At 41.9% G+C, this 26,632-nt stretch overlaps 1 protein-coding gene across 27 annotated transcripts in view; it reads right to left on the bottom strand.

Annotated features, from left to right (window-relative positions):
- The window catches only part of DNAH9 (dynein axonemal heavy chain 9), a 422,325-nt gene that overhangs the window by 30,280 nt on the left and 365,413 nt on the right, over nt 1-26,632 (bottom strand). For 26 of the 27 annotated variants that reach the window (XR_013535589.1, XM_078373042.1, XM_078373048.1 and 23 more), the window contains 2 exons: nt 22,148-22,296; nt 3,464-3,591 (listed from right to left, as the gene is read on the bottom strand). Coding sequence is in view for 25 of the 27 variants with exons in the window: in XM_078373042.1 (XP_078229168.1) it covers nt 3,464-3,591; nt 22,148-22,296 (277 nt within the window). In the remaining 2 variants the exon portion in view is untranslated. Of the gene's footprint in view, nt 1-3,463; nt 3,592-22,147; nt 22,297-26,632 lie in introns of those variants that run through there. The other variant, XR_013535590.1, reaches the window with a different exon arrangement.

The raw sequence follows: 26,632 nt of genomic DNA, 5'->3' as shown, positions 1-26,632 counted from the left end.
CTCAGTTCATTCTTTATACTTTATGCAAAAATTAACTCAGAATGGAATAAAGACTTAAATGTAAAACCCAAAACTGTAAAAACCCTAGAAGAAAATCCAGGTAACGTCATTCAGGGCATAGGCATGGGCAAAGATTTTATGACAAAAATGCCAAAAACAATTGCAACAAAAGCAAAAATTAACAAATGAGATATAATTAAATTAAAGAGCTTCTTCCCAGGAAAATAAACTATTATCAGAATGAAGACAATCTATGGAATGGGAGAAAATTTTTGCAATCTATCCATCTGACACAGGTATAATATCCAGAGTCTACAAGGAACTTAAACAAATTCACAAGAAAAAACAAACAAACAAATAATCTCATTAAAAAATGGGCAAAAGACATGAACTGACACTTCTCAAAAGAAGATATTCATTGTGGCCAACAAACATATGAAAAGAAGCATAACACTGCAGTCATTAGAGAAATGCAAATCAGAACCACAATGAGATACCATCTCATGCCAGTCAGAATGCTGATTATTAAGAAATCAAGAAACAACAGACGCTGGTGAGATTTAGAAGAAAAAGGAATGCTTTTACATTGTTAGTGGGAGTGTAAATTAGTTCCCTGTGGAAGACAGTGTGGCAATTCCTCAAAGATCTAGAAGCAGAAATACCATTTGACCCAGCAATCCCATTACTGGTGTAAACCCAAAGGAACACAAATCATCTTACAATAAAGACTTATGCATGTGTATGTTCACTGTGACACTACTCACAATAGCAAAGACTTGGAATCAACCTAAATGCTCATCAGTGATAGACTGGATAAAGAAATGTGGTACATATACACCATGGAATACTATGCAGCTATAAAAAGGAACCAGATCATGTCCTTTGCAGGGAAATGAATGAAGCTGGAAGCTGTTACCCTCAGCAAACTAATGCAGGAACAGAAAACCAAACACTGCATGTTCTCACTCATAAGTGGGAGCTAAACAATGAGAACACATGGACACATGGGGTGGGGAACAAGCACATGGGGGCCTGTTACTGGGGTGTGGGGATAGGGAGAGCATCAGAAAGAACAACTAATGGATGCTGGGCTTAATACCTAGGTGACAGATTGATCTGTGCAGCAAACATTTACCTATGTAACAAACCAGCACATGCTGCACATGTACCCTAGAATGTAGAAGAAAAGTTGAAGAAAAAAAAAGGTCTGTGTTCAATTGGGAAATACTGGATGGAACAAGATTTCTATATGAAAGGATTCTCAGAACCATTAACCTATTGACATCATTGAAAATATCCTTAAAAGGAATTTGTATGCAGTATTTTCCAATGTTTGAAACAGGATTTTGTTAAGTGTTTCCCCCTTTTTCTTTTTTTCAGAGAATCTGTCAGGTTTACAGGCTGGAAAACATTGTTGGATATGATTCTTGTCCAGTCTAGTTCAGTACATCAGGAAATTCTTAGAAACGGGTAGCTATGATTCACTATGATTCCTACAAGAGATTTCACAAACCAGTAAGGATATTTTGTTTCTGTTAGCACTTTACACTTTGGACAGATTATGTCTATTCAATACTCAAATGCTTTATTCAGGGGAAAAGGCAGGCATCCAGATTGTTTGGCACAATTTTCCTTTGGAAATGTCTAATCGCTAGGAATTAAAGAGGGAATACTGAGTTCAATGTTGGAGAGCTCTGACAATCACATCAGCATAAGATTTTGGTGCCCTGCATGGCCAGCAGGTGCTGGGGGAGGATGGGTGCAGCAGAGGTGCTCAGAAACAGACTCTGATGTCCATGACAAGTGCCTGGGTTCCCAGCACTGGTGTCCAGAGAGGTCTCTTGGCAAATGTGCCTGAGAGGGTGGGGAGGCCATACCTTCAAGCCCTGTGCTGACCCATGAGGGAGGAAGGAGGAAACTCAGCTGTTATTATCTTTTCTCCTGAACTTCCTGAAGTTTCTGGAAAAGGAGGCCCAGGGAGGGGCAGAGCTCTTGATTGCTAGTCTCCAAGTAAATAACAGAATAATTAAGGACAAAGACCCAGCAGGAAGATGTGATGTTGCTAGTAATCAGGAGACAGACAAGGTTCATGGCAATGAAAGCCAGGATGAATGGGAGTGACTGGCTTTTACATTTATTCTTTAATTTCTTCATGGATTCCTTCACCCACCAGCCTTTTGTTTCAGTGTCTACTATGCTCAAGGCAGTGGGCTGGGTGATAAAAGGTAAAGAAGGTATATTTCTTTACCTAAAAAATTTAGTGAAGAATACAATCGTAAAATAAATCATGTCAACATAGCAATGGAGCGCTAATAGAAGATTTCAAAATGTTCTAGGAGAAAAAAGAGGAGCAATCTATGTATTCTGCCACAACTCCAACATATATACAAGTGGCCTACAAGAGGATTAAGAGGGCAGACTCTGATAGCTGGATTTGAAAAGGTTTTGTGTACTGTAAAACACTATGTAAGAGTTAGGAGTAGTCAGGCCGGGTGCGGTGGCTCATGCCTGTAATTGCAGTACTTTGGGAGGCCGAGGTGAGTGGATCACACTGGAGTTTGAGACCAGCCTGGTCAATATGGTGAAATATGGTCAATATGGTCTCTAATAAAAATACAAAAATTAGCTGGGAGTGGTGGTGCGCTCCCATAATCCCACCTATTCAGGAGGCTGAGGCAGGAGAATCACTTGAACCCAGAAGGCGGAGGTTGCAGTGAGCTGAGATTGCGCCATTGCAGTCCAGCCTGGGCAAGAGAGCAAGACTCCAACTCAAGAAAAAAAAAAAGTTAATAGTAATTGTTGAAGTGAAAATTTGAAAATTGGTTAAATGAAATAATTTAATGGGGGTTAAATAGAATTTAATAGGGACTAAATGGGGGTTAATAGGGAGGGCTAAATTATTTAACTTGACCCTCTTTGATGAAGAAGAGAGGGCCTTTTTTTCCTTGTAACTGTTCGGTGAAATTAGTAGTAGGGGTTCCAGATTTCCAAACAACAACATGAGCTCTCAACGAAGAGGCCAAGGTTGCTCCCATATCCTAGTCATGCCCATGATGAAGAGCATATGACACACGGCACAACAGAAAGGCACAGCAGGGGAACGTGCCATGAAATTCACAGACAGAAACCAGCTGCCGAAAGCATGCAGCTGCCAGGGCCTTCTACTTAAATGCTAACTTCCTGAACGCCTATCAGAGTGGGAATCCATTCCTTTTGTAAGTAGAGCTATTTAAACTAGAGAGTGGCAGAGCGGGTGATGGGGAGAAGGATTGTTCCTGGAGCTGGTCTGGGGAAGAGAACATACAAATGAGGAGAACTGGGAAGAGAGAAGATGAAGAATTGAAGGGAACAAGAATGTGAAAGGGCAGGTGGGTAGAAACTAAGAGTGGAGAGAGATGCCCAGTGATTGCGGGATGAGGCAATTATGGGTCAAGATGACCCAGACCAGGGCAGAGGAACATACCTGCAGAATAACCCAGTGACCTTTCTTGGCAGCGAAGTCCAGTGCAGCCTCAGCCACTACCTCCTGTCCTTGCCCCAAAGACACGTTGTGAAAGTTCCGATTGTTGAAGGTATATCCAAGTTTTTTTCCTAAAAGGAGGATAGAATCATCAGTATTATTTATTGTGCCTAATGATGAATGATGTTCATAAGGAAATGCACACCCTCAGATCACCTCTCAAATGTAGGCATGTCCAAATCTATAACCCAAGCCTCATATACTGACCCTTTTCCTTCACAGGGGGCTACTTCTTCTTCCAGCTTTTTATTCTCATGTAAAAGGAAGCATTTGTTCAGATGAAAACCGCTTCGCTCTTCCCTCCTAATTCCTAAGGCTGGGTAGGTGTGCTGATGCTATTCTTTGTGGCTCTTACCTGCAGGTCAGATATTGGTCCACTACTCTAGAAAAGGGTGGAAGAGTAGCAAGCCTGTGGGTATGCTCCTTTGTGGCTTGCCTTGTCCTCTGAATAAATATTGTGTCTTCCCTGGAACTTGACTGGGAGGTGTGGCTAGTAGTGGCAGGATTCAGGTAGTTCTGGCTTGCTGTACTTATGCCCTATTAACCTCCTCTCCTATCATTCCCAACAGGTAGAAAAGTGTTCTCTCAGCATTTTGCATGAATTAGAATGAAGAGGGGCCAGACACGAAACTCGTTAGTTGTATAGGTGTGAATTTTCTGTTGGATGTATACAAGGGTTGTAGCTGTGCAAATGGATTAAGGGAATGACCACACACACAAACGTTGCAGCCATATAATTGAAGCAAAGTCAAGGGCTTCAGCTGCTCTCCAAGCCCAAGGAAAACAACACAAAGAAATGACCCTAATACAGAGAACATCAGCTCTTAGCACAATCCAGTAAAGTGTGGAGAAATTACATAATACTCTTTGTAATTACGTAATACATAATGATACCGTGAAGGAATCATTAAGCAATTTTTCTAGGAAGGTGAGGTAGACACAAGAAGAGAAGTTTAAAAAGAGAAATGATAAAAATCCATGCTTAAAAAAATTTAGTTTTGGGGGAACTAAAACTCAAGAGGTAGTTTGACACTTGTGCAAGAAAATTTTTGGAAACAAGTATTAATATTATTTATTTTAAATATAAAAAATGTACAGACTGTCATTCAAATGTACAGGACAAAGCAAGATAATGACTTTCTGTAGTAAGAAACAGATATTGAAGATTTAGATAAATAATTCATTCCAGAGAAAATGCCAGGATAAAAAGTGTTGGGATTTTTAGATGTCTTCTGTGACATTTCTGCTCACAAAAGAGCCTGTTTATTTTGTTTATTAGCAACAAAAGGATATGGGCAAAGACGTATTTAATAAAGATTAGTTTGAAAACTCCAGACTGGAGGGACCATTACAGGCAAAGCTTAGCACTGCAGAGCCTAGCTAGGATCAGTCTGCATTAATCTGGGCTTGAGGCATGACAATGAGGCGGAGAAGAAAGAAATGGATCTTAGAAATATTGAGAAGGGGAAAAATTGATGGGATTCTCAATGATTGAACACTCAGCCAAAGACAGCTGCATCACATGTGAGCCTCATGAGGTGTGGAGGTAACCTTGCAAGGACTTTCCCTTTGCAACTGTAAGGCTCTCAGGTGGCTTGTTGGGCCTTGAGAAAGCCCCTCCAGGTTCTCATGATTTCACCTTCAGATTGTTCTAGGCTGTTGCTTCCATGCCTCCACCCCTATTGCTTGTGACTCATCTCTCCTTTCCTGACTTTCCTTCTAACTTCACATATGGTGGTGTCACCTGGAACTGTGCCCCACTGGAAACTCGTTTAACATCTTTACAGTGTGCGTCACCGACCTCTGGTCTCTTTGAGGACACTGCAACTCCTATGGTCCTCTCCCTAGTTCCATATCCCTATGGCGTTGGCAGGGGAACATTTTTCTAGTGTTTTCTTGCTCTTTGGAGGCTATTTCTTCTCTGTCCTCATTAAAAAAACAAAACAAAACAAAAAACATTTTTTTCTTTTATTTATTTACTTTTTTGAAATGGAGTCTCTCTCTGTCACCCAGGCTGGAGTGCAATGGCACGATCTCTCCTCACTGCGACCTCCACCTTCCGGATTCAAGCAATTCTCCTGCCTCAGCTTTCTGAGTAGCTGGGATTACAGGTGCCTGCCACCACGCTTGCCTGATTTTTGTATTTTTAGTAGAGTCAAGATTTCACCATGTTGGCCAGGCTGGTCTCCTGACCTCAAGCCATCTGCCCACCTTGGCCTGCATTTGGGGTGCATCTTTCCACGCTGGCTGGAGTTCCCTGTGTGGAAGTGTTGCATTGGTTCACACCTTCTGCTGATGGACACTTTGTTCTCGTCCAGTTATTGGTAATGAGGAAAAGGCCTAAACACTCGTGTGCAGGTTGCTGTGCGCGCGTTTAAGTTTTCTCTTGGAGGGAAGTCCAGGAGTGAGATTGCTGGATGACGTGGTAAGGATGGGTTAACTTAATAAGAAACTCCTGGATCACCTTCTGGCATGGCGGAACCCCGCCCATTCCCACTGCAGCTCAGGAGGGTCTCAGTTCCTCTGTGTCATCACTAGAGCCTGGGTTGGCCATTGGTTTCTGTTTTTAGACATTCTAATGGATTTGCAGAGGGACTGCTGATCAGGATTTCTCCAACATCTCTGTGATGCTGAGTGTCTGTCCTGGGCAATCGACCCTCCTGATGCCTTCTCTGATGAGGCCTCATTCAAATACTCACCCTCTCTTTTATACTGGGGTTTTCACTTTCTTATGGTTAAGTTTTAATGGTTCTTCATATATTCCGTGTGCCAGTACGTTGTGAAATGTGTGATTCACAATATTTTTTTCTAGGTCATAGTTTGTACTTTCATTCTCTTTAACTTCTTACATTGCTATATAGAATTACAATTTTAAATTTATGACTAAATTTAATTGGTCAAAATTTCCTTTATGAATCATGCTTTTGGTATCAGGTCTAAGAACTTTTCACCAAACCCGAGGCCATGCAAATTTTCCTGTGTTTTTATCTAAAGATTTTATAGCAGAATGTTCTACGTTTAGGCCTGTGACAAACGTTGAGCAGCGTTTTGTATCAGCCATGGCCATTTATTCTTTCATCTCTGATAGTATCGTGGGTATTTGCTGCTCCCTGTGCCCTGTGCTCTTCCTGTCTTCTTGGTCCGCTCTTCCTGTGAGTTTCAGGGGATGTCTTAGTGCTGGCACTGTCCTGGTCTATCGGGGGCCCCGTGGGCTTGTCCACGTGGGAACGTCGGGACTGTGATGCTGACGGGATGCCCTGTGAGTCAGCGAGGTGCTGATGGGGGTTTCCATGTAGCAGAGAGAGGCCTTTAGTTTTCCAGATGGGGTGGACCTGGGAGGGGACAAACTTGAGAGATGCCACTGATGAGAGGCCCAGGCAGAGCAGGTCTTGGGCTGCCCCACTGTGTGAGTGCTAGACATGGATGTGTCAGTGGCCACTCCAGGAGGGAACCCTCAACCACAGACCTCTGGGTGTCCAAGGCCAAGTCTTGTTCAAGAGGTGTGTTCAGCAGAGCCAACCATGGCAGAAATACATAAGGGCAATCCTATGTTTCCTCTGGTTAAATCCTCTGCTAATCCCACCCAACTCAGAGAGGGAGCCAAGTCCTCACAGCAGCCTACCAGCCCTGCCTGAGTCACATCTTCTTGGCTCTGATTCTCAGTGCCCATCTACCCCTCACTATCTCCTCTCCCACCAGAGAAAAGATTCTCCACGTTCGTCCTGGTGGATTCAAATCCATCTTTGCCACACAGATAGTCTATAAAGAGTCCTGTTGAAAAAGAAAAAGGCAGGCTGGCATGGTGGCTCATGCCTGTAATCCCAGCCCTTTGGGAGGCTTAGGCAGGCAGATCACCCAAGGTCAGGAGTTTGAGACCAGCCTGGCAAGCATGATGAAACCCTGTTTGTAGTAAAAATACAAAAATTAGCCAGGCATTATGGTACATGCCTGTAATTCCAGGTACTCAGGAGGCTGAGGCAGGAGAATTGCTTAAACCCAGAAGGCAGAGGTTGCAGTGAGCTGAGATTGTGCCACTGCACTCCAGCCTGGGCGACAGAGTAAGACTCCATCTCAAAAACATAATAATAGTAATAATAAAATAAAAAGGCAAAAATTTAAACAGCTAAGCAGAAACATGGCAGAAGGGTTGAACCAGCCCTTCACAGAAGAAAAAAATGTGGAGGAATGCCGATAAAAACATGAAGAGGGTGTCAACCTAACAGGGTGAGATATCAGGTGACACCCACCAGACTGGCAAAAATCACACAATTAGTGAGAGTACTGGGGGGAATGGAGAGGAGTACTGGGGGGAATGGAGAGCCACAGGAACACTCACCCAACACTAAGAATGATGGTGAATTATTTTTGCTATGCTTGCTTATGAAAGGGTGTGTGCTGTGGGTTATGAGGAAAATTATGTTTCTTACTGATATGAAAGCTACTGACCAGAAGAAACTGCCCTTGTGTACAAAACAAATGCCCAAGAACCTTCACAGCAACACAGTCCTAGGGGCCCCACCTGGCCAAACACTCATCAACAGGAAAATGAAGACATTTCCCACAGTCCCCTCACACCAAGGGAGATCACGCAGCTTTGAAAATGAATTGGGTCAGTGTGGACGGGTCTCAAAAAGAGAACAGAGGACAAAAACAGACACGGATCAAATGCTCAGAGCCAGTGCAGCAGAGGAGCAGCCACACAGGAGACTTTCTTCACATCAAAGTTCAAAACTGCAGCCGATTTAACAGAGCAAGACCCTGTCTCACAAAGACAACAGTGTGTTCAAAAACCACATGCAGTATTGTTTAGGGATGTGCACATACCCACGGAAAGAAATGCGCCAACAAGAAAAGTACAGGAATGATAAAGACTAAAGCACAAAGAGACTCCCTCTGAAGGAGAAGGGAAGGGACTGGGATGCAGGAGGGGCCTCCAGGGAGCATGCAAAGTTTGGTTTCTTCAGATTCTATTCCCTAAACTTGGTGGAGGTCCCGTGTGTCCAGTGTGTGAATATTCCTTACACCGGACCCATCTTATATAAGTGCTTTTTTTGTTGAACTCCTGACCTCAGGTGATCTGCCCACCTTAGCCTCCAAAGTGCTTGGATTACAGGCGTGAGCCACTGCGCCCGGTCACAAGTGCTTTTTTTCTACAGTATTGAGAAGATGGTTATAAACAAGATGTGTTAAAGAGCAAGATGGCAGATGAGCATCAGGAAGGAACTCCAAGCACATCCAAGATGTTCCACCCATGGAACCTCACCATGGATACCCTTGTGCTCACAGGCCTGGCCTCCCCTCAAAACATAGTCAGTTTTTGGAGATCAGAGGCTACACTCATCACAGCAGAGGGGTAGGACCAGCTGGGACAGGGTCCTTCTGTGACATCTACTGCATCCCCAGGCTGTACGAAGCGACCCAGCTGCCAGGTCTCACAGAAGGTGATTGTGCACTGAATCCACATGGGGAAAATGGTAAGTTCTTACTTTGCTCATTATTAGTAACTTTCAGATTCACCTCTATCCTTCACCCTTTCTCCATGAAACGATTTTATAGAGCTTTACTTGGACCTATTTTTCTATTTATTTTTATTTTACTAACTATTGAAGAGATATATTGTGTGTATGTGCGATTTTGTCTTTGTCAGGATAATCCTGGTTAAATTTCTACTATTATTATTATTGCCAACATCATTTAGTTTTTTTTTAAGCTTTTCAATTCCTGAGGTTATTGATTAGGGTCTTTCTGTCTTGTGAGACAGAAAACAAATCCCAACTGTGTAGGAGGAAACAATGCATTGATACCTGGGAGGACTGAGACACTCCCAGGCTTAGTTTCCTTGGGGTACAGCTACATCTACAGTTTCTGGTGCCCTCCTGTGACTCTCTCTCTCCTTCTTCAACTTTGGCTCCATGTTTAGCTCCAGGAACCTCAGACAGAACAGCATCACTGACTCCTCCCCAGGATTCCAGCTAACCGACCCTTCCTCTACAACAGCAGCACTGAATTCTCCCGGATCTCCGACTCAGACTAAAGTAACAAGCACTCCTGCCCAGGTCTGCAGGTGTGCGACCTTCAAACTAAAGAAAGAATCATTCCTGCGCAGGCCCACAGCTAAACGGCCCTCAAACTAAAGAAAGAACCACTCCTTCCCAGGTCCGCAGCTGCTTGGCCCTCAAACTACAAAAAGAACTGCTCATGCTTAGGTCTGCGGCTACACAACCCTCAAACAATGTAAGGACTGCTCCTGCCCAGGTCCGCAGCTGTGTGGCCCTCAAACTACAAAACCCTCAACTCCTTTGCCCCTTCTACTTCTGCACTCACTACTCAACTTTTTAATACCCAACTCTGAGTTGAAGCATTAATAAAAATGATAATTAACATGTTTGGTGAAATGGCACCATCACTAGCTATTTGGAACTCTTTCAATGCGTCCAGAAGTTGGCTATGTTACCCATTTCCCTCTGTCATTATGTCTCCTAACGGACCCCTCTTCTTATGCTCAGCAGTTTGTGCTACTGTCTAGTTTTCTGAAAAAAACATATGCCCTCTGGTAGTCACTCTTTCATATACTGCCATTTGTCTGCATCTCTGCACATCACCCTCTCAGTGGAAAAGATGTCCTCCCTACCTGCCTGTCACTTTATCTGTCCTTAAAATCCCATCTCTTTTTGTATCTTTTATTTTTTGAGACAGAGTTTCCCTCTTGTCACCCAGGCTGGAGTGCGGTGGCACAATCTTGGCTCACTGCAACCTCCTCCTCCTAGGTTCAAGCAATTCTCCTCTCCCACTCCCCAGTAGCTGGGATTAGAGGTGCCCACCACCACTCCTGGCTACTTTTTGTATTTTTAGCAGAGAGGTGGTTGGCCAGGCTGGTCTCAAACTCCTGATCCCAGAAGATCCACCCACCTCGGCCTCCCAAAGTGCTGGGATTACAGGCATGAGCCATTGCGCCTGCACCTCTTTTTATATCTTTAACCTTTATCTCTATTCACTCTTCTGCTCCCCAGCACATGCACAAATCAGTTTTGCTCATCACACACACACACACACCACACAACAATACTCCATGAATCCTGAAGTCTCTCTCTAAAGACCGTACTTGCCTCAGCTTATCTACCTTTTACTTGTCTTTTAAAGAAAAGAGGGCTGGGCATGGTGGCTCATGCCTATAATCCTATCCCTTTGGGAAGCTGAGGTGGACAGGTTGCTTGAGCTCAGCAGTTCAAGACCAACCTGGGCAACACAGTGAGACCCCAACTCTAAAAAAAATTAGCCAGACACAGTGGCACATGCCTATAGTCCCAGCTACTCAGGAGGCTGAGGCAGGGGGATCACTTGGGAGGTGGAGGTTGCAATGAGCCAAGATTGGGCTACTGCAGTCCAGCCTGGGCAACACAGTGAGCTCCTATCTCAAAAACAAAACAAAACAAGAAACCCAATCAAAAACAAGGAAAACGAATGGGACCAGGAACAATAAAAACGAGACTCAGAGCAAAGTTTCAATAATCTGGCTGCAAAGACACTGAAAAGAAAACTGTTTCTTTGAACACAGCTGGTGGCAGACCTACAGAAATCTTAGAATGCTGGAAAGAGAGAAAAGGAGATAGTAGAAGGCAAAGGCAGGATACAAAGCTTTCTTCTGATCAGAAAATGGAAGTGCACAACTCATTTTGTTAAAACCAGGTAACCGGGCAAAGAAGGAGGAAGACCAAGCAAGATCACGCTGCAGACAAGTGAAAGAAGGACCAGAGGAGATACCTGCATCAGGGCAGGAAGGGGAGGGCCAAGGAGACTGTTCTTTGAGAGGCTGTGGGAAAAAAATGTGAAGGAAGGGCAAACTGAGTTGCCTCAAAGAACAGACAAACCATCATCCATGTCATAATACCGCGCAATGCTACTGTACTCTCAGCTTTTCAAAGCCTTTTCACATCTGAGATTTTGTTTTCATCTTCACGGTAACCCAAGGAGACAGGTATCATGGGTGACTGAGAACAAGGGGGAAGTAGATGAAGCAAAAGCAGAAATAAAAAAGCAAGTAAAGAAGTGTGGCTCATTTAGGGAAAGAGATGATAAGAAAAGAGAGTACAGCGAAAGCACTGTTAAAGGCTTAATCAGAGAAGGCAAGAAGGAAAGCAGTGAGGGTGGATGGTGGTAGCTTTCACGTTTAAATAGAGGCCAGGAAGAGGGGATGGAATTCTCCACTTCCCCACTCTATCTCTGCTTCTCCTCCTCTCCTCTTTCTTCCCTTCTCTTTCCTTCCCCTCCTCCTCCTTCACCATTGTTGAAGAAGGAAAATCCTGGAGGACACTGAGTTGCACAAAAGTGCCTAAAAATTATAGGTTCCTAAACAGGGGAATTATTAATTGTTCATTGGCTAATGGATAAACTTCAAGGGCTGAAGAAATGCTCAAAATTGTATAGAGAATGTTGTGTGTCTTTGGGTATATGTATTTTTTTGGGGGTGGAGTAAGGACCAGGGAACAAATCTTGAATCTGAATCTAGGGATTTAAAAACTCTACCCAATATTAAGAGTTGCCTTGTTGAAGTACAGGAATACATAAATGAAGGAGTAAAGAACTTAAATCAAATACCCAAAAATGGGGAATGATTCCAAGCTTTTTAAGAGTCTAAATGGAGGAAGACAGTGAACTGTGTGATACACAGACTCGGCATAAACAACGAAACAGTAAGTTTACTTAATAAACTGGGGCTAGGGGACATGGGAAAGTGTTTAGATCAGCCATGTGGATTCCAGACTTGAGACAAAGAGCCCATCAGGCAAGCCGATTAGATTCAAGTTGTGGGAAATGTGGATGTCACTGGAATATATGTCCTAAATGGGCGAATTAGAAAATAAATCAAAGCACCAAGAAGGCAGGGAGGAAGGAAGGGAGTGAGAGAAGCACAGGTGCCAAGAAATCTCTAGTTGATGAACAGCAATATTGCTTCTAGTAAGAAAATATCCATTAAGATTAGGCCAAAAGCAGGGCTGAGATAACGTATTCAGAGACGAACAATGAATATAGATCAGGGAGGGGTCAGTTTGCCTGAGATGACAGGAAGCTGCAAAGTACATGATGGAATAGATGGAGGTCAATTGGCTAAGAACAGCAGGAAATTGCTCATAAACAGGGTATATGAAAGCTTCCAAAAGGGAAGATACTGAATAAAAATAAGGAAACTAAATTTGTCTGTATGAAAGGAACAAAGCCTCCAGGGGACAGAAGGAACACGAACTCTACAAAGTGTGAAAGTCAGGAATAACTTAGCTCTGGTAACAGTTTGGCAACAATTCATTCATTCCTTTGTTAGTTCATTCAACAATACTTCTCCGTGCTAGTTATGCTATTAGGCACTGGGAAAAAATGAACAAGATGACATGGTCATCAAGGATGCTAGTGACAAGCAGGTAGGCAAAACGTAAGTTACAATGATAAAAGAATGATTAAATTCAAATTGTATTAAATGCTCTGAAGCAAATGTATAGAGTGCTGTAAGACTCTCTAGTTGGGAATCAAATGGTCTTACAGGGAGGTAAGGAATGGCTGGTAATTTGCAGGATGAGTAGGCATTGGATGGTTGAAAATATTTCAGATAAAAGGAATCATTTGTGCCAATGTCTTAGGTTCAGAGGACTCATGGTGTTGACAGGATCTAAAGCTGGACAGAAAAGCCATGCCATGCAGGCCACACAGGTCATGTTAATGATATTGGACTATACCTTCAGAACAATGGGAAGTCATAAGAAAGTTTTAAATAGGGTCAGGCATGGTGGCTCATGCCTGTAATCCCAGCACTTTGGGAGGCCAAGGCTGGAGGACCACCTGAGGTCAGGAGAATTCGAGACCAGCCTGCCCACCGTGGCAATACCCCAAATCTACCAAACATACAAAAAATTAGCTGGCTGTGGTGGTAGGCACCTATAATCCCAGCTACTTGGGAGGCTGAGGCAGGAGAATTGCTTGAACTTGGGAGGCAGAGCTTGCAGTGAGCCGAGATTGTGCCATTGCACTCCAGCCCGTACAAGAACAAAACTCCATCTCAAAAAAAGAAAAGAAAAGAAAAGGAAGTTTTAAGTAGAAGAATGATACAATTACATTTGATATTTAGCAACACGACTCTGACTGCAGAATGGCAAGACTTTGCAGAGGGAGGAGAGTGGAGATGAGCTAGGAGGCTAGTGTAATAGGCCAGGTGAAAGCCTATGGTGATTCAGACTAGGGTGGTAATCATGCAAATAGACAATTAGATGAATTTGAAACACATTTGGGAGATAGAATCAATAGAACTAACTGTGGCATGGGTTGTGGAAGAGGTGTTTAGGATGACTGACACTCAGGTTTCTGGCATGAGAAACTAAGTAAATGGTGGTGGCATTTACTAAATATAATAAAGCAAAATTTTTAGAGCTCAAAAGTTTTAGTGGCTCTTCCACATGAAATGACATGCTGACTGCTCAGCAGATGAATGAAAAGGACCCACAACTAGGCACAGCTTATGAAATTTCAGAACACAAGGGAGAGAAAGATTATTCTAAAGTTTTCGGGGAATAAAAATAGGTCACCAACAAAGAAACAATGAAAGAATATAATTTCACAGGCATGTGATATCTCATGAACAAAACTGAATTCTAGAAGATAATAGAATCATGTATCCAAAGTTCTGGTTCTGATAAGAACCATTTTGGACCTTGAAAAACTATCAGACAACTATATGAGCAAAATTAAAGCATTTTTAGATACCCAAGGATTCTGAATTTTTACTTCTCATTATTCTTTTCTGATAATTTATGCCAGCAAAATAAGGATAAAAAATTGAAAATAAAAGACATGGGATATAAAGACAGAACTAATTTACAATATAAAGAAAATAGGTTCCCAGGTGATAGCTTTCTAGAAGGCTGAAATACAATTTATCTGTATTAGAAGAAGATGTCAGTGAGCTCCAGGAAAAGAATCTTCAAGAAGAATAAAGTGGAGTCTTTCAATATATACAATGCATAAAAAGTTAGTGGCAATGATAAGTGAGGCATTCACTTCTTCTCCCAAGATAAATAAAAAGCAACTTGCAATTCCAAAGAAAACTAAAAGCTACAAAAATTATCATCATGTATAAAGCAAACTGAAATTTGACATGTTTTGAACCTCTATGCTAAGAACATTATTCTTTTAGAGATCCCTAGAGATTATGACATTTGATCAAAAAGAAGAAAATGTAATCTTAGATATCACTTGCCTTTGCAGTGAGTAATTAGGATATATGTGCTGTTTATTGGCTTTCAACTTTAAAAATTAACTCATCAACTAGGCGTGCATAAATTAATGATGGTAACAAAGTAGAATGAATATGTATTCATTCCTGACTATGTAAAAATAAAGACATAGCTGACATAAGTTGAGAAATGGAAGCCTTAGCTTATCTAGAAAGAAGTCAAAAGAATTATCTAAAATTTGTGGAATAAAAATTGTTTTTCTAACAGCATTTAGTTGTAACCAAAAGATGAGCTAAACACTTTAATATTAAAATTTAGGAGGTGTTTATCAACAAGTTATATAACTTAAATGAGATGGACAAAGTCCTAAAGAGAAATAAATTACTCTAACTGACTCAAAGGGGAAAAAAACTTTGAGTAAATATATAACTAATAAAGATAAATTAATAATTCAAAAACTTCCAACTAAAAAAACTCAGGCCCAGATGGTTTCATCACCAGATTCTACCAAACATTCATGAGAATTAATACCAATACTTTACAAAATCTTTAAAAAAAATAGAAGCAGAGAGAATACTTCCCAATCAATTCTGATGTATAGATTATTAGTATTATTCTGATACCAAAAACGGACAAGGACCTTGCAAAGAAGGAAAACAACAGATTACTATACCTTGTAAATATACATGTAAATATTCTCAACAAAATATTAGCAAATTGAACCCAGTAATATATAAAAAGAATTACACGCTAGTACTGATTGAGATCCTAGACATGAAAGGTTGGTTTAACTTCTAAAAATCAATAATATACAATATTAATAGAATAAGGAAAGAACTATCTTCTCACCATAATATATGCAGAATAAGCACTTGACAAAACCCAGCAACTTCTCACAATAAAACAGAACTCAAAAAACTAGGAATAGAAGGCCATTTTCTCAATCCAATAAAGGACATCTACAAAAAATCCACTGCTAACATCGTACTTAATGGTGAAAACTAAATTTTTTCCCCTTAGATCAGAAACAAGATAAGGATGTCTGAACTCACTACTTCTACCTAACATTGTACTGGAAATTCTAGCCAGGGTAATTAGGCGAAAATAAATAAGAACATATGAGGATAAACCAGGAAGACATATAACTACCTGAATTTGCAGATAATATGGTCTTGTACCTGGAAAATCCTAAGAAATTCACTAAAAAGAATATTAGAACTAACAAAAATGTTCAGCAAGTTTGAAGAAGATCAATATGTAAAGATGCACTAACAATGAAACTAAAATTAAATAATTCCATTTACAACAGAATCTAAAATAAAAAATCTTGAGAATACATTTAATAAAAGAAGAGCAAGACTTGTACACTAAAGACAACAAAATATTGTTAAAAGAATTTAAAGAAGACTAAATAAATGGCAAGACAATCCATGTTCATTGATCAGACTTACATTAAGATGTCAATAATCTCTAAATTTATCTACATAATCATTGCAGTCCTCATTGAAATTCAAGCTGAATTTATTATTTTTTGCAGAAATTTATAAGCTAATCCCAAAATTTATATAAAAATATAAGATGACAGCAAGAATGAGGAAAACAAACAAGAAACAACAACAAAAAAAGAAAAGAGACCCAGAGTAGCAAAATCAATCATGAAAAGAACAAAGCTGAAGAACTCATACTTCCTGATTTCAAAACATACTACAAAGCTATGGTCATTGAGACTGTTATTTGGCATACAGATAGATACATACATCAAATGGAATAGAAATAATAGTCCAGAAATAACCTCTTACATTGATGGTCTATTTTTGACAAGGGTTCCAACATCATTCAGCCAGGAGAGAATTGTCTTTTCAACAAATGGAGCCGGGACAACTGGATATTTACATGTCAAGGGACAAAGATGGACCCTTTTCTTACATACACAAACATTAACTCAAAATGGATTATAGATCTAAATGTAATAACTAAAAATAAAAATCTTAGAAGAAAACAAACAAGAGTAAATTTTTGTGACCCTAGATTAGCAATAGTTTTTTAGATACAATATTAAAGCACAAGTAGCCAAAGGAAATAGATAAATTGGATTTTAACATAAAAACTTTTCTGCTTCAAAGAATACCATTAAAAAAGTAAACAGAAAACCCAAAGAATGGGAGAAAATATTTTGAAATCATATATCTGATAAGAAACTTGTATACAGAATTTGTAAAAAACTCTTATAACTCAACAATAAAAAGACAAGTAACCTAATTTTAAAAATGGGATTAGAATAGACATTTCTCCAAAGAAGATGGAGAAATGTCCAATAGGTCCATGAAAAGGACATTCAATATCATCTGAGAAATGCAAATCCAAACCTCAGTGAGCTGCCACTCCATACCCACTATGGCGGCTGTAATCATAAGATCAGTAATAAGTGTTGGTGAAGACCTGGAGAAACAGGAATTTGCATATGGCTCTTGGGATTGTGAAATGGTGCACTTGTTTTTGAAAAGAGTCTGGCAGTTCCTCAGAGTTAAACATAAAGTTACCACCTGACCCAGCAATTCTATTCCCAGTATATACTCAAGAGAATTGAAAACATATGTCCACACAAAAACTTGTGAGTGTTCATAGAAGCATCATTCATAGCAGCCAAAAGATGAAATAACCCAAATGTCCATCAACAAATGAACAGAGAGATAAAATGTGGTTTAGCTATACAATGGAATATTACCCATCCACAAAAAGGAATGTAGTTCTGACTCATGCTATGACATGGTTGAACTTTGAAATGCTAAATGAAAGAAGCTCATCACAAGAAAGCACATTGTACATGATTTCATTTATATGAAATGTCCAGAATAGGCAAATATTTAGAGACAGAAAGTAAACTGATGGTTGACTAGGCTTGGGAGGTGGTGAGATGTCATGGAAAGTGATTGCTAGTGGATATAGGGTTTCAAAACAGGAGTTTTGAAAATTAGCATATGGTGATGGTTGCACAGCCTTATGAATATCCTAAAATGCTTTGAATTGCACACTTTAAAAGGATGATTGTATGGTTTTTGAATTATATTTCGGTGCAGCTGTTGAAAAATTTGGGAGAACGAGGAGAGTCTTGGTGGGGAGCAGCATGTCTCATTTGCACCTGTGGGGGATATTCACTGATGGAGGAGTCTGAATAATGTCATGGAGGGGCAAATGCCACTCAAAAATTTTTATCCCTTACATTTCCTGAGAGCAGGAGATGCACCATACATGTAAAGCCATATGGGGGAGCACCAGGTTGGTCAGGAGGCAGAAAGAAGCATGGGGATATTGTAGGCCAGGGTCTTGGGGTTTCCCTGAGAAATAAAGGCAGGGCAGGGGAAACAGTTTAGGACTGGGTAATTTGACTAATTTTTGTGGGTTTGGGAGCATAGGGACTGTCCTTACCAGTCTGGTACCTGACCTGTGTTGATTTGGGCCAGTGAGGATGTTGGCTTGGTGTGTGAGAGTTAGATAAAGGTGATGATTGGGAGTGTGGACTCTGGATGGTTATTTTGCATACTCCCAGGAGAGCCTTTGTGGTCTCTAAGAACTGGCTAGCTTTGGGAGCAGCAGTCTCTCTCTAGTCAGTGACGCCACAAATACCAGAGCTTCAAGATCATAGTTAACAATAATATACAGTTTCAGGTAGCTAGAAGGTGGATACGGAACGTTCCCAACATAAGGAAATGATTAAATGTTTGAGTTGGTGAATATGCTAATGTTTGGAGCATAAGTATTCCATCTTAGCAAAAGACTCCGTCTTACATTTTAAAAGGGATCGTATCAACAGGGACCAGATGTTTGCCTAATCAGCTGAGACTGCACCCAACCAGATAAGGACATAACCAGGCACATTTTCCCACTTGGTCTTCACCAGAGGACTTCACCAGCTCGAAACAGCCGTCTCGACAGACGCTGTCTTGCTGTTAATTGTAGTAAGCACCCAGCATCCGCGGAAGGCTCAGCCCACATCAAAGACTCTTCCTTGCAGTTCGTTAAAGGACTTCCCAGACTAGGACAGGATATTCTTTTTGTCCACGTTGCTCTCTTTGGATTGGTTCCTTAACCCATTTTCCTATTCCCCCATCCCCTTTCTCTTGATGTTAGATGTTACTTTGGTGGATGCTGAATGTTTAATTTATAACATTTATATCAATTTAATCGTATACCATTGTGTATGTTTTGCAATATTGACTGACTTTGGAATGGCTTAAGCCTATGTACCTATGGCTCTGACTTGAGAAAATGGGAAATACTAAGAAGAATTACCTCCTTGGGAACTCCATGAAGCTTGTGGCTTTTATGACTGGAATAGCATCAGTAAAAGACTGATACTGTGGAAAGACACAAAATGTGTGGGAACCTGGTTATGTCTTTGTGCTGCTCACGATACTAGTCACCCTGATCTGACTACTGTGTATGATGTGTACAGAAACTTCACTATGTGTCTCATTAATATGTAGTTATTTGTCAATTAAAAATTTTGTTTTAAAAGAATATAGAAAAAGAGAATACAGTTGACCCTTGAACAATGCAGGTTTGAATGGCATAGGTCCACTAATACATGGATTTCTTTCAACCAAACTCAGATGAAAACACAGCAGTACCTGAGAGATGTGAAGCCTGTGTATATAGATGGCAGGGCTGATGATGGGACTTGCATATGCAAAGACTGAACCAATACCTCCCAGTCCCCACCCCATATATGTGGACGGATGACTGTATAGTTAATGCATTGGGCTTTGTGACGCCTCAGTGCCAAACAGACACATAAAGAATCTAAGAAAATACAGAGAGAACACAGTGGATGCTAAATCTTCATTTTTCATATCAGGAATGTACTTTATCTAAAATTGTGAAATACAAAAATGGTGATATAAGATTATTGAGGAAATGAGAAGTAATTCTCAAAAGAACTAAATTCAGAAATGGACAAAAGCATAGAGCCTGGGAAGGGGACTGAGTATCAGGAAGGCTGGAACTGGGGGCTGTTGCTTCTCATTTTTTAATTCTTCTCTATTATTAATTTTATTATATGCATCTTATTCATTCTTTAGGGCCTAGTTAGCTTTATCTCTCCTTCCCCAAGGCACAAAGCATATGCTGTTATGTTTCATTCCATAAACAATACTAGACTTATAAATAAAAAATAAAATCCTAAGCCTCCCAACCATCTGAATGAACCCCTCTTTTCAGCAAAAGACATTCCAAAGTTAACCTGAAATAATAGCTCAGGCCATGATGGGAAGTGGGGGTCAGATGTGCCTCATTATACTCTGCTTTCTTTTGGAATTACTGATGGGACAGACTCCTTTTTTTTTTTTGACAGATTTCCTCTTGTTGCCCAGGCTGGAGTGCAATGGAACTATCCTGTGTCACTGCAACCTCCACCTCCTGGATTCAAGCAATTCTCCTGCCTCAGCCTCTCAGCCTCCTGAGTAACTAGGATTACAGGCATGTGCCACCACACCCGGCTAATTTTGTATTAGTAGAGATGGGGTTTCTCCACATTGGTCAGGCTGGCCTCAAACTCCCAACTGCAGGTGATCCGCCGGCTTTGGCCTCCCAAACTGCTGGGATTACAGGTGTGAGCCACTGTACCCAGCCAGGACAGATGCTTTAAGTCTGATAACAAATGCTTACAGTCTATTTTCTCTGAAGCCTGCTACCTGGAAGCTTCATTTGCATGTTGAAACCTTGGTCTCCACCACCCCTTATGATTTTTTTTGTTTTTTGTTTTTGAAGTTGGACGTGTTGAATATTCTTTATCTGTTTCTTCAACTTTAAGTTCAGTGGTCCATGTGCAGAATGTGCTCATTTGTTACATAAGTAAACATGTGCCATGATGGTTCGCTGTTCAGATCATTCCATCTGCCAGGTATTAAGCCCAGCGTCCATTAGCTATTCTTCCTGATGCTCTTCCTCCCCCTCAACCCCTCAACAGGCCCCAGTGTGTGTTGTTTCCCTCCTTGTGCCCATGTGTTTTCATCACTCAGCTCCCACTTATAAGTGAGAACATTCAGTGTTTGGTTTTACGTTCCTGCATTAATTGGTGGAGGATAATGGCTTCCAATTCATCCATGTCCCTGAAAAGGACATGATCTCGTTCCTTTTTATGGTTGCATTGTATTCCATGGTGTATATGTACTGCATTTTCTTTTGCTTTCTATTTTTGTTTTTTTTTGAGATGGAATCTCGCTCTAACACCTAGGCTGGAGTGCAGTGGAGCTATCTCGGCTCACGGCAACCTTTGACTCCCGGGTTCAAGCGATTCTCCCATTTCATCCTCCTCAGTAACTGGGACTACAGGTGTGCACCACCACACCCGGCTAATATTTTGTATTTTTAGTAGAGATGGGGTTGTAGGGTGTTAGCCAGGATAGTTTCCTTCTCCTGACCTTGTGATCTGCCTGCCTCAGCCTCCCAAAGTGCTAGGATTACAGGCATGAGCCACCGTGCCCTGCTCTATTGTTTTTTTTTTTTTTTTGAGATGGAGTCTAGTTCTTGTCCCCTAGGCTGGAGTGCAGTAGTGTAGTCTTGGTTCACTGTAACCTCCACCTCCTGAGTTCAAGAAATTCTCCTGACTCAGCCACCCGAGTAGCTGGGATTACAGGCACCCGCCACCATGCCCAGCTAATTTTTGTAATTTTAGTAAAGATGGAGTTTCATCATATTGTCCAGGCTGGTCTCAAACTCCTGACCTCAGGTGATTTACCTGCCTTGGTCTCCCAAAGTGCTGGGATTACAGCGTGAGCCACCATGCCTGACCATACCACATTTTCTTTATCCATTCTATCATTAAGGAGAATTTAGATTGGTTCCATGTCTTTGCTATTGTGAATAGTGCTGCAGTGAACATATGTATACATGTAACTTTATATTATTAATAGAATAATTTATATTCCTTTGGGTGTATAACCCGTCATGGGATTGCTGGGTCAAACGGTATTTCTCCCTCTAGGTCTTTGAGGAATTGCCACACTGTGGGGGCCTGTGAAAAGATCATACTAGTAGTATTTCAGAAAGAATACTCTGGCTAAGATAAGGGGAATGGGTGAGGTGGAGTGGAGGGAAGGAGGCCTCCTCATGAAACTAGGACTGTGAGTTCTGCCTTTTACAGCCCAGAGTGGCCCTTTCTCTCCCTGGTGGTGATCTTCTGATTTTATTTCAGCAATGACCCTGACTTCTGCATGATTTGCAAATGTTGAGTATTTGAAGCTTGAGTCCAGAAAGGAGAAATCAATAGACCCCAAAAATGAAGCTTGAAGCGAAATCAATAGATCCCCAAGTATAATGAAGCTTGAATCCAGAAAACAGAAATCAATAGATCCCCAAAATGAAAGTGCATGGGAGCAACTGCAGCCCTGGTCCAAGATGGCGCCTTTCTCACCTTGACTCTCAACATCCTTCAGTGGGTCCACCCCTGGAGACAGGATAAAAAACATGGGAGTGGCTGGTCCTGATTCTTCAAATGAGGTTGCAAAATCTAGTGCTCTTCCCACCACGTATTTGCTTCCTAACTTCTCTTCAACAAAATTTCTGCCAGAAAAAAAAGCACATATATATTTGTACATACGTAGCAGCCACAGAACAGTAACATTTGAGAAATGGAGGTCTATAGAAATGAAAGAACGTGCTCAAGGTCATGGGCTAGGTAGTTACAGAGCTAGGACTGGCTCCAAGTTCACTGCTTACTAAGTCCACACTTACAACCTCTGCTGCTGGCTGCCAGGCTGCTCACCTGGATCTGGGCTCCCTTGGAAGTCCCATCCAGCCATGCCATTGCTGACTTCCTCTGGGGAGCCTGGTGGCTTCTCACATCACCCCACCTAGCAGGACACTTCAGAAAGTTTGTGAAGTACCTTCAGAAAGTTTGTAGGCTAAATCCTCTTTATGTTCTATCCTTGCTATCTCCCATCCTTGTCCAAGATTTAAGGCCTTATGGTACTCTATTCTCTCATGTTTTATTATTCTCTCTCTCCTTTCATCTCACTCTACTTACCAGTGTTCCTGTCCAAAGTGTGACACTTTATGCTAAACAAATCTTCCCAGCTATAACCATTTACTGAATGTCTGACACAGCTCCTGTTTTTCTTTAAATTTTTAAATTTTTTTGAGACAGAGTCTTACTCTGCACCTAGGCTGGAGTGCGGTGGTGCGATCTTGGTTCATTGCAATGTGGCCTCCTGGGTTCAAGTGATTCTCCTGCCTTAGCCTCTAGAGTAGCTGGGACTACAGGCATGTGCTGCCACGCCCAGCTAATTTTTGTGTTTTTAGGTGAGACAGGGTTTCACTATGTTGGTCAGGCTGGTTTAGAACTCCTGACCCTGGGATCCACCTGCCTTGGCCTCCCAAAGTGCTGGGATTACAGGTGTGAGCCACTGGGCCCAGTCCCAGCTCCTGTCTTAGTGGAGACTTGTACTCTCCCCTAGGAACACTATTTTTCCTGTAGCCTACTAGACTGGGCTCATTCTCCTACACCTGCCTTAGGATTGGCAAGTGGAATCAAGGTCCAGCTCACTGCCCACCAGTTTTCAAGCCATTCACTCCCCACTCTTGTGGCTCCTCAGGGGCTCATTTCCCCTGGCTGTGTCACCATTGTCCCTGCACATCAATGTCATCTGTTCCCCTTCGGTCACTCTCCTCCTTCACTGACTTCCTCTCTTTCAGCCTGGGTGACATTGACATCCACATGGACAATCCTGTAGATTCTTAGTGACCTCAGCTCAAGTGATCTTTGTTTCTTCTCCCTTTTAGCAACCTAATTCTATGGCTACACAGTCATCACTGTCATTACTTGGGAATCTGTTAAATGGCAGGAAACAAAAACGGGAACATCCCACTCTTTGACCCAAGCGTTTTATCATGACAGTTTCTTAGAAATGTAACATCTGGGGAGGAACTCAAGATGGTGCTGTGACAACAACCCAGGATTTAAGCTCTCGGTTAATCCGCGGAGAGGTGAGTCAAAGCTGCATTTTCAGACTGATCTTTGTTGCCCACAGAACGGGGAAATTCCCAAGTATAAAGGAGACGCAGGACACCAGGCAGAGGCTCTGCCTGGGGAAGCCAGCAGCCAGGGTGGCGGCAGCCGGCCCTACCCAGCGATCCCCACAGGGCACGCTTGTCCAGGTGCCCTGTTGAAACGGCAACCTGAGACTTGAGAGGGCTGAACTCGAGACTGAAAGGGACTTGGGCAGTGGGCCAGCCCAGGGGATTGCAGGGACACAGCGTGTGGGATAGCACAGTGGGACAGACAAAATGGTGATTCCAAATACTTGCCATGCAGACGGTCCCTGATGTGCTCCGTGGGGGAGGGGCATCCACCATTACCAAGGCAACCCGCCTTGACTGAGACACACGCCCACTGCTGACACAGCCTGCAGTTGCCGAGGCAACCCGCCCCTACTGAGATACATGCCCACTGCTGACGCAGCCTGCTGTTGCTGAGGCAACCCGCTACAACAGAGAGACTCCGCTGCAGGGCGTAGCCCATGGTGGAGAACTCAGCAGAAGAGCAAGAGCCTGCAGCAACAGGGGGAGCCTCACAAAAGCAGGGCGGAGCCTCGGCAGTCAAATAGTGATTAGACTGCCTCCTAGCTGGGCAGGACACCTCAACAGACATCCAAAAACAAAGCCCCAACCCCCCAAGACAGAGCATTTGAGAAAAAAAGGGGTTTCTTAATGAGCTCTGTTGCGGCAGAATCAAACATAGCAGCCTAACAGCCCTGAATGAACAACAGAGCTCACAGCTCAGCAATTGAGCTCCTATAAAGTACAGACTGTCTCCTCAAGCAGCTCCCTGACCCCTCTATATCCAAAAGACTGACATTTGGGAGGCATCAACCTGGGACAAAGATAGCAGAAAAAGAAACTGGTAGCATCCCTCACTGTTCCGCAGCTGCTATAGGTGCACCCCAGACAAGCAGGGCTTGGAGTGGACCTCAGCAGTCGTACAGCGAAGGGGCTAGACTGGTAGAAGGAAAACCAAGTAACAGAAATACTTCATCACCAACAATCTGGGTGTCCACTCAGAGACCCAATCAAAAAGTCAGCAACTATGCAGATGACAAGTGGATAAATCCACAAAGATGGGAAGAAACCAGAGCAAAAAGGAGGAAAACACCCGAAACCAGAACACCTCGCCTCCTAGAAAGGACCAAAACTCCTCACCAGCAAGGGAACAAAGCTGGACAGAGAATGACTGTGATGAAATGACGAAATTAGACTTCAGAAAGTGGATAATGAGAAACTTTTGTGAGCTAAAAGAACATGTATTAAATCAATGCAAAGAAACTAAGAACCTTGAAAAAAGATATGAAAAAAGATTTGAGGAAATGATGACAAGAATGGATAACTTGGAGAGGAATATGAATGAACTAAAGGAGCTGAAAAACACAATATGAGAACTTTGCAAAGCATGCACAAGTTTCAATAGCCGAATTGACCAAGCAGAAGAAAGAATATCTGAAGTCGAAGATCAACTCAATGAAATAAAATGAGAAAGCAAGATTAGAGAAAAAAGTGCAAAAAGGAATGAACAAAGTCTCCAAGAAATGTGGGACTATGTGAAAAGACCTAACCTACGTTTGATAGGTGTACCAGAAGGGGATGAAGAGAATGAATCCAAGCTGGAAAATACTCTTCAGGACATCATCCAGGAAAATTTCCCCCACCTAGCAAGACAGGTCAACACTCAAATGCAGCAAATACAGAGAACACCACAAAGATATTCTGCAAGAAGAGCAACCCCAAGGCACATAATCGTGAGATTCAACAAGGTTGAAATAAAGGAGAAAATACTAAGGGCAGCCAGAGAGAAAGGTCGGGTCACCCACAAAGGGAAGCCCATCAGACTCACAGCAGATCTCTCGGCAGAAATACTACAAGACAGAAGAGAGTGGGGGCCAATATTCAACATTCTTAAAGAAAAGAACTTTCAACCCAGAATTTCATATCCAGCCAAACTGAGCTTCATAAGTGAAGGAAAAATAAAATCCTTTGCGAACAAGCAAGTACTCAGAGATTTTGTCACTACCAGGCCTGCTTTACAAGAGCTCCTAAAAGAGGCACTACACATAGAAAGGAACAACCAGCACCAGCCATTCCAAAATCACACTGAATGCTAAAGAGCATCAACACAATGAAGAATCTACAACAACTAACGGGCAAAACGGCCACTTAGCATCAAAATGGCAGTATCAAATTCACACATAACAATATTAACCCTAAATGTAAATGGACTAAATGCACCAATCAAAAGACACAGACTGGCAAATTGGATAAAAATCCAAAACCCATCAGTGTGCTGTATTCAGAAAACCCATCTCACATGCAAGGATACACAAAGACTCAAAATAAAGGGATGGAGGAAGATTTACCAAGCAAATGGAGAGCAAAAAAAGCAGGCGTTGCAATTCTCATCTCTGATAAAATAGACTTTAAAGCAACAAAGATCAAAAGAGACAGAGAAGGCCATTATATAATGGTAAAAGGATCAATACAATAAGAAGAGCTAATGATCCTAAACATATATGGACCCAATACAGGAGCACCCAGATACATAAGGCAAGTTCTTAATGACTTACAAAGAGACTTAGACTCCCACACAATAATAGTGGGAGACTTTAACACTCCACTGTCAATATTAGACAGATCAACCAGACAGAAAATCAACAAGGATATCCAGGGCTTGAACTCAGACCTGGAGCAAGCAAACCTGATAGACATTTACAGAACTCTCCACCCCAAATCCACAGAATATACATTCTTCTCAGCACCACATCACACCTACTCAAAAATTGACCACATAATTGGAAGTAAAACACTGCTCAGCAAATGCAAAACAACTGAAATCATAACAAACAGCCTCTCA

Source organism: Callithrix jacchus, chromosome 5 (genome assembly GCF_049354715.1).
Source record: "Callithrix jacchus isolate 240 chromosome 5, calJac240_pri, whole genome shotgun sequence".
Taxonomy (NCBI): domain Eukaryota; kingdom Metazoa; phylum Chordata; class Mammalia; order Primates; family Cebidae; genus Callithrix; species Callithrix jacchus.
Note: the sequence above shows the minus strand (reverse complement) of the source record. Positions and strands in the feature narration are given on the sequence as shown.